The sequence below is a fragment of the Sebastes fasciatus genome, chromosome 22 (genome assembly GCF_043250625.1).
Source record: "Sebastes fasciatus isolate fSebFas1 chromosome 22, fSebFas1.pri, whole genome shotgun sequence".
In the NCBI taxonomy this organism is placed as follows: domain Eukaryota; kingdom Metazoa; phylum Chordata; class Actinopteri; order Perciformes; family Sebastidae; genus Sebastes; species Sebastes fasciatus.
In genome coordinates this window covers 8,243,925-8,257,414 of record NC_133816.1, presented here as the reverse complement: position 1 = coordinate 8,257,414, position 13,490 = coordinate 8,243,925, and the positions used below count along the sequence as shown (strand labels likewise).

The 13,490-nt window shown below is 36.9% G+C and overlaps 2 protein-coding genes across 5 annotated transcripts in view; one reads left to right on the top strand and one right to left on the bottom strand.

Moving 5' to 3' along the window:
- The window catches only part of LOC141760889 (zeta-sarcoglycan-like), a 49,859-nt gene extending 44,318 nt beyond the window's left edge, over positions 1-5,541 (bottom strand). For both annotated transcript variants that reach the window (XM_074623986.1, XM_074623987.1), the window contains exon 1: positions 5,407-5,541. In XM_074623986.1, coding sequence (XP_074480087.1) covers positions 5,407-5,445 — 39 coding nt within the window. In that variant the 5' untranslated portion in view covers positions 5,446-5,541. The remainder of the gene's footprint in view (positions 1-5,406) is intronic.
- On the top strand, positions 4,877-13,232 carry LOC141760890 (dynactin subunit 6-like). Of its 3 annotated transcripts, none has more exons than XM_074623988.1 (7): positions 4,877-5,127; positions 9,846-9,910; positions 10,007-10,112; positions 10,651-10,739; positions 11,427-11,474; positions 11,922-12,064; positions 12,160-13,232. In XM_074623988.1, the coding sequence occupies exons 1-7, from the start codon at positions 4,982-4,984 to the stop codon at positions 12,256-12,258; spliced, it is 696 nt and encodes a 231-aa protein (XP_074480089.1). In that variant the 5' UTR covers positions 4,877-4,981; the 3' UTR covers positions 12,259-13,232. The 3 variants fall into 3 exon arrangements, with proteins under 3 accessions (XP_074480089.1, XP_074480090.1, XP_074480091.1); XM_074623989.1 differs by lacking the exon at positions 4,877-5,127 and adding an exon at positions 5,520-5,665; XM_074623990.1 differs by lacking the exon at positions 4,877-5,127 and adding an exon at positions 9,434-9,575.
- The last annotated feature ends 258 nt before the right edge of the window (positions 13,233-13,490 follow it).

Here is a 13,490-nt window from a genome sequence, read left to right as displayed (position 1 = left end):
CAGTTTGTGTCGGCTTCAGTAGGTCTGACAATTAACACTTCGTGTGCAAAAGCATTGTTATGCAACAAGAGTGGCTGAAAAATGTGTGTCCACATTGTGGGTAGGACCACTCCAAAACTGTATAATTAATCATTTTGCCCTTTCGCTGTCTGCTACTACAGAATGAGTCCTGATAATAATTAGAAAATAGGAGCAGTGGTCAGTTAAAGGTCGCTGGCAGGGACAGATGGACACTTGCAGTTTGCAACTGTGATGCAACTGTCTAGGGCCAGAAAATAAATAAGTATAAATCTCTTACCAACCTTCATTTACTCATATAGCCTAACAATTTTCAATAAACTGTCAGAATCCAATATAATTAAACGGATGATAGTTGCAACAACTGATGACATCTCAAACCAGACATTCAACCAACTAATCAGCCCGAGCCAGTGGTCGATGAGAAAATGACTCCACTTCTCACTTGATTTATTACCTCAGTAAACATTGTAAACATGAGTTTATGGTCTCAATCGCTAGTTTCAAGTCTTCTTCAATACAGCACGATGTTTATATAGTAAATTATGGTCTAGCAGAGTATGCTTAAGGGCGTGGCTACCTTGTGATGGACAAGTCACTACCACGGTGTTCGGTTTTCGTCTTAGAACTTTAACCCTTTCACAGTTTGTTTTCAGTTTTTAATATTAACATTTTGATCGCCTAAAAATGCCTTATTCGGCATTCGGTTGTACTTAACTCCAACCTCTGTCACTTCTGGTTGCAAAAAACAGAAGGCCATAAACCAAGATGGCGATGGACAAAAACGCAGAACTCGAGGCTTCAAAACGGCAGTCCACAAACCAATGGGTAACGTCACGGTGACTACGTCCTCTTCTTATATACAGTCTATGGCCCAAGCACAATCCAAAATCTTTACAAGGTCAGACAGTTAATAATTTGGACAAACAAATCAGAAATCAGCCATTACGAGAAAGGAAATAACATCCACTGATGTATTAGAAAAATGTTACTTATTGTGATATTAATTTCAGGTCATATTGTTCAGCCCAGTTGTTCCTAACCTGGGGGTTGGTTGGACCCCCACAAAGAGTCACAAGACAAACAAAGGGTTCACAAGATGATTAGTTGGGTAAGAACACAGAATTATACTGAAGTTTTGCAGTTTTCCCTAATCTTGTTGTTTGAGTATAGATCTCCAAAAATTCCGCAAATCAAAACAGTCCAAGAGGAGAAAATGTTCAACTGAACTGCTCACAACTCACAGACCAAAAAAGCTGCACTCCTGAACACTGGGGTTGGCGAGTCGTCTATCACCCTGTTTCCTGTATCTGTGATACAAACTGCAGATGCTCCATTAGCATCTTACCAAAGTGATTATGTGTCCTCATACATATTGCTAAAAAAAAATGCAGAAGTGATTTCATGAGATCAGGAGTCCAACACAATTTAACACGTCTTCACAGACCAAAAAAATTCATTATTTTACCCTACCTTTCTTGAGTCAAAAGAAGCATTAAACACAATTAACAGCAATGTTTTACTCCTGCATTTAAAGATACGGCTGACTATTTAGTCAGTTGCTTTTCTTATGAAAGCACGGCCCTACATCTTATTACATACTGTATAGTTTAGGACTTTGAGAAGGAATGACGCTGCTTTAAAGCAAAAGACGTTCTGCTCCTTATTAAGTAAAATATGTTAATGTATTTTTTTTTTTATGTGTTTTGTCCAACACTTGTGATTGGTATATTTTGCACCACAGTTGCTGAAAACAACAAATTAAGCTTAAATAATGTAAATGATACTGTTGACGACAACCATATGAATGTGCGCACAATCAGAAGTCTGGGACTAAAAATAATTCAACGCTCAAACTTCCAATCACAAAATGTCTAAAGACCATTTTTCTCTCCACTCAGACAACAACAACAACAACAAGATGAGAAAAATGATTCCAGTCCAACAATTATTCTGAGTATCTGCAAATCCTCCATCCATAAAAGGCTAAAGGCTGGTTTAGGGGTTAGGGACAGTTGTGCAGCTCTAAATTATCAAAATATATTCTGGTATGCTTCGAGACAAACGTCAACAAACAGATGGGTCGGAAATCTACTCAAAGCTACAGATGGTTTACCACCTACAGCCCTGATTACATGTAGTTTCTATTAATAGAAACATAACACCTACGCAGTAACTTTGCTTCACAATAAGCTATAAAAGCTGCTGTCTCTGTAGATCATGCGCTGCACTGGAAAAGTCCAAGTGGATTTGTTGCACGGCCGTATTTATCTTTGTATATCATCAATCCCCTTTAAGTTTGTGCTGAGATCTGACTGTGTCACTTTGCCTTTTGCTAATGGGGGGGGTCGGGGGGGGGAGTGGGTCCTCAGAGCTTTGACTACAGACGTTACAGCTGGATCCAGCCAAAAGCCAGCAATTACCCAGCAGTCCCCTACCCGCTGCCAGCACGCCTCATCTTCACCAATTAGCGTAGAGGGTGATATTCTACATGCTGTTTTGATCAAACAGTGACACGCTGCAGAGGCAGCAAAATGCAGCTGAGAATCCCCCCTAATGAAAGAAAATGAGACGTTATTAATGCTTGATGGTGTTAATCAGCAAATCGGCCGGCGCTCTCTCACTCAGCGGTGCCACGGGAGTCCCGCGGGGCTGCCTCAGCTGGAGGTAAGAAAACATTTGAGATGCGTTAATGACTGCGAAGCTTGTGCGCATCCATCCCGCGTAAGATCACTGCACAACCGCTGAGGCAGCAGCAGCAGCAACGGGGAAAAAGGGATAGACACAATCACGCCACAAGTCTGTCACACAGTATCAAAGCGCCTATTCATTTCGGTTCTGTGGGCCTTTTAGTTTGATAGAAAGCCCAATCAAAGAGACAGAGGAAGCCCGAATGCACGACTGTAACTGGGAAAACCAATTATACTTTTCATACGTGCAACTCAATGCATTGATGTAACCATTTCACATTTTGTTGACGGGACAATCGAGCGTGCGAGCGAGGGGCGCTGCCGTCAATAGGCGCTCCTCTTAAGATGTGAAATCCAATTTTTGTGGCTCCATCATCTCTGGTGGAGTTACAATATCGGCGGAGCTCATTCAATGGCTTCATCTCCTGCAGCATGGTTGGCCTTTATGGACGGATGACGGAACACTTCCTCCCAGCTGAAAGCAACAAAGGTAACCCTACTGTAACTGCGAGAGCGGCGGGGATCAAAGATCTCTGATAAGTCCGGCGCGAGGAAAAGGTCGCAGCTGTTCAATCAGAGCGCCGGCCAACAAGACTGAACATCACAGACTGTTTGAAGAGGGGGGTTTCAGAGAGAATTTATTTTTCGCCGTTATATGCAGCTCTGCTTTTGATGACACTTTCATGAAAAAATATTTGTTCTCTGCAACAAACATCATCGGCACCTCTGACCTTTGCATCATTTTTTCAATGCAGAGAGCTGGTTTCGTTAAAGGTCTTAATAATAACATTTTATGTAGACGAAAAAGTATAGCTTTTTCTAAAAAAAAATTATTATGATTGGGAATTAATTAGGGCTGTCAAAGTTAACGCAATAATAACGCTTTAACGCAATTTCGTTTTAACGCCACAAATTGTTTTAAAGGGACTGTTTGTAAGAATCAGAAATGCTTGTTAACAGCGACACCTGTGGCCGTTAAGTCAACGAAAGTCAGCGTCGGGCTCGCGCTTGTGCTCGCTCTACATAGACATGAACGAGCATCGCTCAACACAGTGAGGCGACACCGACCCGGGTGATTTATACGTGTAAGAAGTTACCAACAGTCCCTTTAACGCATTAATGCAACTTTGAGGTTGTCATACTAGCTTGTCAAGAAAGAAGCTAAAGAACGCTCCAAACTTACACTACATTTTGGCGAGGAAAAACTGTCATGGCCATTTTAAAAGGGGTCCCTTGACCTCTGACCTCAAGATATGTGAATGAAAATGGGTTCTATGGGTACCCACGAGTCTCCCCTTTACATACATGCCCACTTTATGATAATCACATGCAGTTTGGGGCAAGTCATAGTCAAGTCAGCACACTGACACACTGACAGCTGTTGTTGCCTGTTGGGCTGCAGCTTGCCATGTTATGATTTAATTATTTATTTCTATGTTAAATGCAGTACCTGTGAGGGTTTCTGGACAATATTTGTAATTTTTTTGCTTTCCTCACTTCCGTTTCTCTTCTCGTGCACCGATTCACTTAAGCCGAACAGCCAATCAGAGTGATTTCTTCTCACCGATTGGGCACCGCCGACCGATTCAACACTCTGAATCAGTCGAAAAAAACTCTGAACAGGGCCTTTAAAGCAGGGGGGGGGGGGAGAAGACGACAAACTGCTGATGTAAACAGACAGACACTTTTCCCCCCCAGTACAGCCTTTTCCTTGCTAATCCCTAGCAAATCCTCGGAGAGAGCAAACGGTCTGGGCCATTTTTGGACAGCGTCATTTACATTCATCAGTCGAAGGCACAGAGGAAAGTGGCAGACAGACAAAAAATGATGCCATAAAAGCCTCTGTTTTAATTTAAAGAGAAGATAGTACTGATCCTTTAATATCACCTTCCAACAATTTATAAAAAAAAAAAAAAAGCACAAACATGGCAAATCAGCCGGAAAAGGCAAACTTGCAGACTTTCCCCACTAAGTGCTGGATCAGCTCAGAGCCACTGTGAGCAGGAGTGATTTCTTGACTGATAAGCGTGACTTAACCACTAAAGCCCAGAGCTGTGTGTGTGGTGTGTGTGTGTGTGTGTGTGTGTATATATATGTGTGTGTGTGTGTGTGTGCGTGTGTGTCTGGCCAAATGGATGGACTTGAGTGCACAGCCAAACAGTAGCTCTGCTGTGTGGAGGTTTCTGACACCGAGCTGCCTTTTTTGCACTGCAGCACAGAGACGAGATGCACATACTGTACACCCAGAGGTTACTGCCTGCCTCCCTCCCTCCATGCTAGGGTGGAATGATAATGAGAAACCATGCAGGCAGAATATTCATAGGCTGTCACACATTACTGTGATTCTTCAAGAGAGGAGAATGCATAGGATATATGAGGTGTACAGCAAGATATGTAAAGACACTCCACAGACAGACAGGTGAGTGCTCATTAATCACCATGTTTCCTGCAACCACTGTTAAGATACATTTACATTCATCTTTAATTAGCTGGTTAATGGAACAATTGAAACACCTGTTGCAGCAGAGAGGACTCATGAGAGTTTGGACTGCTGAATAAAACACTAGAGAAATAATTCATGAATAGTTATATCAAATGTCCTCCTTGACCTGTCCTGTATAAGCTAGGTTAATAAACATGTCAAACTATTCCCCAATTACACCAAAAATGCACTTTTTCTCCACCATTGGTAGCTTACCTTCAACGTCTCTATGTCCAGAGTAGCAGACTGCTCCATGTTACAGTTTGTCACAGTTACATATTTCCACAAAAGTTGAGAACCAGCTAACTTTACAGTGTTAATTAAGAGAAGCAGGTTCAGGTGCTGCCATGCTGCTGCTGCTGCGTTCAAGGAGCCGCTGAGACGATCCGCTCTCCTACAACACTCAACTAGTCTAGTCAGACACAATGAGGAGGGACACTTCCGGTAAGTCATTTCAAAATAAAAGAGCAGGAAAGTGAGCATGCACATGTATCTCTAGCATTATTTTATTTTTTTTAAACAATATTTTTTATTGAATTTTACATATATACATATATACATATATACACATACAGACAGACTAACAATATTAATAATTAAATTATACAATGAAATGTTGAGTCAGAATTTCAAAGCAAGAGAGACATGACATTTCATGTATTTCACATATCTAACAAAGAAAACAAAGAAAATAAAAGATAAGACAAAATAAATAAATACCTATGTACATATGTGTATGTGTATGTGTATGTATGTATATATTGCGGGTTGTATGGCATGTGCATATTGTATATTATAAATTGTATATTACAAATAATAATTTGCGCATATAAGAAAAGATAACAAATAGTCAATATGATAAAGATAAATATATAAGTAATGAATTGGTATTCTGGATTGATAACAAATTTATATTTTGATAAGGATAATAATAATTTATATTTCTGTATGACACAGATTAAAGGTGATAATTATAGTTAGAATAATTATAAATAATAACAATTATAGTTTGACAAATTTAGGAAAATTTAATTAGAGTATATGTATGGCTCAATAAGGAAGCCGGTTAACAATTAATAATTGACTTATGAAGAAGGGTTGGGATTAAATAAATTTATACTTCTTCTCACTCCTTTTCGAATATGTAAATCAAGGCATCAAGTGTTGACAATTTATTTTTCTTACGTTTTTCATTGTATGTAAATACTATTTGTTTCTGACTGTCCACTTGTTGGTATGAGCATTGTTTTTATTTATTTATTTATTTTTTTGTATTCTGCATGTTCGAAATAAATTTTGAAATGAAATGAAATGAAAGAAGAACAAAAAAAAAAAACACAACAACACACAACAATTTCAACAACAGCACTCAGCAACACACAGCTGTTTCAATTTGACTGTGCCCCCTGACGTCCAAGAAACTCCAACAAAGGTTTCCAAACATTTTCAAATCCTGCTGCTTTTCCTCTGGTTATGTATGTAAGTCTCTCCAGTACAACACGAGATGCCATCTCCCTCACCCATACATGTATCGAAGGGAAATCCATTTTTCTCCAAGACAAAGCTATCATTCTCCTGGCCTGCAGGAGTCCAAAGTATCTCTAGCATTATTTGTGGGAGGTTCATGTTTACCATTATGTTTGGATGATGTTTATGTTTATATGTATGGATGACGCTGGTGTGTTGCGCTGTTAGATGATGACCATGCAGGAATATTTGATATTTGTTGTTAGTTAATGTGTCTGAATAATCCCAGGAGGGATGGGTTATGTAAATGACCAGACATGAAAATAAATTATTCATTCATTCATTCAGAAACAATACACATTCTGAATGGTCCTGCATCACCCTATTGGGGTTTATTTCACAACAATGACCGATTTGCTGTACATTATCCCTTACATATTACTGGATCATTATTATTGATAGATTCATATGCAAGAGGCATTTTAATGTTGTGGTTGACGTGAAACTATTTCTTTTTTTATACTCTTTTAAATCAGTTTAAGTTAACCCCAATCAGTTAAAATAATATAATTTTACAAGCAATAATTGCCTCAGGAATATGTTTCAGTCGTGAAGGAGTACCGTAGGACTTTTTTGTAATATACTGCGGGGTAGTTTAATCTGTAACGATGTAATATCATAATAAAAAAATAAAAACATAATCTATAAACTGATCATATTGTTTGTATAAAACCTTAATGTGAACTGTCATATAGATGAATGGGAGTAAAAAGTACAATAACTTCCTTTAAAATGTAGTGGACTAGAAGTATAAAGTAGCATATAATGTTAATACTCAAGTTAAGTGCATGTACAAATATCTCATGACTGTACTTAAGTACAGCACTTGAGTAACTCGGCAACTTTCCACCATTTGGAATAGACATTTTTTAGAAGAACACATATTTAAGGGTGTATAATAAGTGGTGGGATTTTGGTTGTTGTCATACATGGCAGTTTATATATACATTTTATTCTGAAAAAGGGGGATTGTTCAATTTCCTGTTTTATCATAGTGAACTTTGGTTGTCTTCACACAATTCAAATCCAATTTAGGAGGGAATAGATGGGTTAAAAGAGTAAAACTATAACTATGAGGCCATAATTCAGCTGCAACAGAGGTCACTCATCTAATATCACATCAGAGGAAAACTTTCTCTGACTGACTCTTATTTACTAGGTGTTGTGGAAGCCATATAAGGATTCATTTGACAATCATTAGAAAAAATAATACATTTTCTTTTAAGTTAAAACCAAGACAGTATGTAGCTTAGAGGGATTTCCCTCCAAACCTATAGGCTACAGTAAATGTAACTGTATGTATTCTACATCTCTATCTGTTCCCATTCATCGGTGTTTGATGCACCCTGCAGGAGACATGGTGACACTGCAATATAAGAACAAATATGTACTATATCAAAAACATAAACTGATGTTACAGTATATTCAAGGCTTTATCTATTCATTCATTTATTTATTTATCAATTTAGATAATCAGGTCAATGTGTGGCAGTGTGAATTCTATTTTTGTTGCCCCATTAGATATTCAGGTTATTAAATTATTTGTGCTCTAGTCAGTAGAAAATTAGTTTATCATTATATTTAACTATAGGAAATCCAATATGGAGCTTTGTTTCCACTCTAACATTACTATATCAGGGCAGGGAGCCAGAGGTCTTATGGGCCCCAGGGAGAGCGGTAACACACAGTTTTTGACTGAACTGAATTGTCAGTACATCAGTTTATTTATAGAAGCTTTTATTGTTTGTTTCTATTAATAAGCAAGATATTGGGCCTGTTTTAAAAAAATATACTTTGCTTTCATATTAAATATTGTTTATCCTTTTTAAGATCTTCGTAATCTTTGTTTGGACTGCAATCCCAAGTGTGTCTAACTGCATGCATCACACCTGGAGCCTCAAGGGAAGTTTGGATTGCCAAAAAGAAAGATTACGAATGTGAAAAATATGTGAAATATAATTTGCCTAAAAGCCAGAGGTCACTTTGTGCACAGTTAAGACGTGGTATATTATCACTACACAATGAAACAGGAAGATACAGAGGTGTAATTGAAGACGAATGATCTTGTGAACTAAATGAGGTTAAGAACGAAATTCTTTTCATTTTATTTTGTCCTTTATATCATGATTTACGACAAATATTATTTAAAAAAGTGTATGTCCCTGGTTTAGATTTGATAGGTACGGAGACTGGAGCCTTGATGATTGAATATCTTTTTGATAATGTTTTTGTATTTGCTGAATATCTTTCTAAAGCATGGGTTAGGAGGAGAAAAGTAACATGCGATAAATTCCTCAGACTCTAATATATATATATTAAAGTCTATATATATATATATATATATGTTTGTAGTGAAAAAGAATACAAATGGAAGTGGATGGAATGATGCTAGAAAAAACAGACAGGAAAAGTAATCATTTTTGTAGTTTATGAATATAAATGATGATATATGGGCCCTATAGCTAGATAAAATGTAAGCTTATTTGTAGTATGAATATTAAAGATTTGCATAAAGATAAATATGAACCAGATAGCGTAGACAGGTTAGATTTCTTTTCAACATATTAAATTCAATTAAATTCAATTCAAACTTTATTGCAGACTCAAGGTCCAGATAAGAAAAAAGAAAAAAACAACAACAATACATTACATATAATATAATACATTATATATACATATTAACACCTGTATCTTTACAAAATACAGTAGAGGGCAGCAACGTTCAGGCTGGCTTTACTTCAGACAAACGTAATCAACCCAGAGCTCCATCTCTGAACTAGGATTAACAATCAACCACCGATACATTTATTCATCATCGCAAGGATGACAGACGCCAAGCAAATCATGGCACAGAAAAGGTACTTAATTACATTTAACCGGTGTTAACCTTTTTATGTTATGAGCTAATTTTAGCTCTTATGAAATACAAATGTCATCTTATGATAATTCTGCAAAACCACTGGTGTCGACACCCAATAGGGCTATTTATAGACAGACAATATGTTTATTATAGGGATACTTCAGCTGACACTGTAACGGTCTTGTGATGATCAATATGTGATGTTTATTCTGCCTGTTATGATTCCACTGATTTGAATATTTCACATGATCTCTGTGTGTTCTCGCAGTGCTAAGATTGCAGCTGGAGCTGTTGTGTGTGTTGAAAGCGAGATAAGAGGAGATGTGACCATTGGTGAGAGGAGCTGTCACTACAAGCGCCATTTTTTCATCATCGCTCATCCAACATCTGTATGCTCCAATAATTTTTTTTAAATTTTTTTTTTTACAGGTGCTAGAACAGTTGTCCATCCCAAAGCCCGGATCATAGCAGAGGCAGGGCCTATTATCATTGGAGAGGGTAATCTAATAGAGGAGCAGGCACTTATTATTAACAGGTACAGTATTGTATTACAACATTATCTCCCTATTTGATTTTACGTTGTTTGGCATAATAACAAATTATTATTGTGTATATATATATATTATTATATTATTTTAACAGATTATTTATCTTATATATTATTATAAAAGATGTATCTTTTATATTATTATAGCCAATTATTTATTTAATTATATTATATTATTATAACAGATTATTTATTTAATCTATGTATTAAGTTTTAAGTTTTTTAATTAATGTATTTAAGTTATTTGTTTATGGGAGAAAGGAAAAGTAGCTGCATCTTTATTTTGGAATTTTATTCTATTTATTATATTACAGTTGTTATGCTGTAAACTGAATAACTTTAACTGTGTATATTATAAAATAAAATTTTTAGATTTAGTATAACTTTCTACCTTGTCTTTGAGTGTTTTATAAGGAATTATTATAATTTAAGTGCAGGAACAAAGAACCTGGACTTGTTCTCATCCAAATCCAATCATATCATTGCATTGATCGTCTAATCTTATTTCATGTGTTTGTGCCTGTAGTTATCCAGAGAATATCATGCCAGACACAGAGGGAGTGGAACCAAAAACCATGACAGTTGGGACCAATAATGTGTTTGAAGTTGGATGCGGTATCCTTTGCAATGCAAATTACTTAATACATACCTGCAGTATAGAGCCAGACTGACACATTAGCAGCTCATTGCAGATAATATAGGCCTATTTGAGTTTTGTCAGCCAAGCAATAACAAGAAAAAGGCTGCCAAATATAGTTTGTCCATCAGTATATATCTTGGTCACATTTACTGTTATAGTAGATATCTACCGCAATGGACAACAAGGATTAGTCCATGGGGTTGTTTATAGACTTTTTAAAAAGCATTACTATTGATCATGGCTTATTAATTAAGAAACTGGAGATATATGGTGTTAGCATACTCATGGCTAAGGAGTTGATGATAGATAACGATATGTACAAATCAATAATGTCAAATCTGATCTGTTAAAAGTTACTTGTGGGGTTCCACAAAGTAGGTATAATAACCATAAGCTTCTATCTACACTTCTTCAGTCAATATTTTTTGTTTTCCTTTTAATTTAATGCCTTATTTTTTATTTATTTATGTATTTTTATGTGCATTCTTTTTGGAAAATTGTTAATAAGGATCAAAATAAACTACTACTAATTTAAATGATCCTCGTAATAATAGTATGTGTTTATAAAAATTATAATATCAGACAATATATCAGTCGGGCTGTAGTTTACATTGACTAAAATACTTATTCAGTGGTTTAATTCCTTAATGATTCTGTTACAGTCTCACAGGCTTTGAAGATTGGAGACAACAATGTGATTGAGTCTAAAGGTAAGTACTGTAAACACGTACTGTATTCCTATTAGGAGTGAGCTACCCGGGTCAAATCTTCTATCATGGTATATGTAATTTTATATCTCAGTATTGGTACATATCATGATATTGTAGATTTTCTGGAAAATCAATGGTCGATAAAAAAACAGTCAGGAATGGTTAACACAATGAAGGTACGTCATCACATTGATGCAAAAATCTTATAAAAATACAACATTGCTATAAAGCATTCCAGCTCATTGATTTGGGACATTGCACACACTGGTCTAAATGACCCAGAGGTATTAATATAGCCATATAGGATAGAAACCATGGTATAAACAGTATGCCAAAGTTGATACATTTATATTGTCTCAAAGTGAATATCATCATATTGCCCAACCCTAACTTCCATTAGTTTATTTTTCTAACAAAACCCATCTTTCTGCTAACATGAAATCCCAGCTGATCTTGGGAGAAACGTGATCCTGACCAGCGGATGCATCATTGGCGCGTGCTGCCAGGTCAACACGTGCGAGGTCGTGCCAGAGAACACGGTAGTTTACGGTTCAAACTGCATCCGCCGTGTGCAGAGCGAAAAGCCACAGGTCAGTCTGCTTGTTCATGCCTGCGAGTCACAGAGTTTCGTCGTCTTGCGTGCACATTTGTGTAACCGGGGATTTTTGTTTTTTTTATCTTGTAGGCTCAGACTCTGCAGCTGGACTTCCTCATGAAGATTCTGCCCAACTATCACCACCTGAAGAAGACAGTCAAAGGAAACAGCACGCCTGTGAGGAACTGAGATGGAGCTGGACCCTTCTGCAACCCAAAGCGTCTGCACAATTCCCTCAACTTGCACTTGTCTTTCACTTTGGTGTTGTTCCTTAATGTCTAGTGGAATACCTCTGACCATCACACAATCTACATTTCTTCCATTCATGTGGAATATGAATCATATGAGGAATGCCTCAATTCTTCAACACGTGTTACAATTTCTGGTTTTGCACTTTTGCTTTCAGACCAAGACTATTTATGATATATTTTGGACCTGAATTTGAAAATCCTCTTGTGCCATTTTTATGTTAATCAATTATACTTGTATATATTTATAATTGTTCCAATAAAAATACGAAAAATATTGCAATAAATAGCAATAAAGATTGCATTTAAGCAAGCATACCTCCAAGTGTTGTTTTTACATTTCCTATATTTTATGACCACAAGGAGGAACTATTGAGCAACTGTTTGTTTGCCCTCTGTACTGTCAACTCTGAAGGCTTTGTTTCATCAGGTGATGCAAAATATCCAGTTAAAATAGCATTTATTAATAATACACCTAAAAATATCTATATTATCATGTTTTTGAGCTAAAAAAATAGTCATAAAATCAAGTTTATGGGTCACTGCATTGGTGACTCTAAGCTGATTTACCATTTAAAAAGTGCAATTAGCAAAAATGATGCCTAAAACTTTGGATGTCTAACATCTTGGATTCAGTGGTTGCCAGTCCGGTGCCCTCCCACCAGGTGTTGCCAAATTGGTGCCGTGGGTACAGTGGGATTTCCACACAAAGCGTGGTTCATTGTGATTGACACGGGCGTGGTTGCAACGTGCATTTCTACTGCAGCACGGGCCTGAATAATGCCTGGCGCCCCTCCTCCTCATGTCTGAGCCCCTTGGGTGGTGCTCCCATCTGTGCCACGGCCACGCGGATTTGGGTGCGGATAGGCATGCGTGGTGGAGACCCAGTAGCAAGACTTCAAACTTGACTTGGACTTGGACAAAAAATTACTTGTGAGCATCTCTGTTTTTTAGTTCAATAAAGTATATTTTGTAACTTATAGCACTTAGCCAATGATTTATGTATAATTAAAGAGACTTGCTCCGTTTGCTATTTGACTTGATGATTTGTGATGAAATTAGAAAATTAATAAACTGTTGTTCTCGCATGCCTCTGCGGTGAACTGATAATCCAAAAACTTGATGAATTGAAGTAAATTCATATCAAAACATCCTTTTACAAACTCTCACACA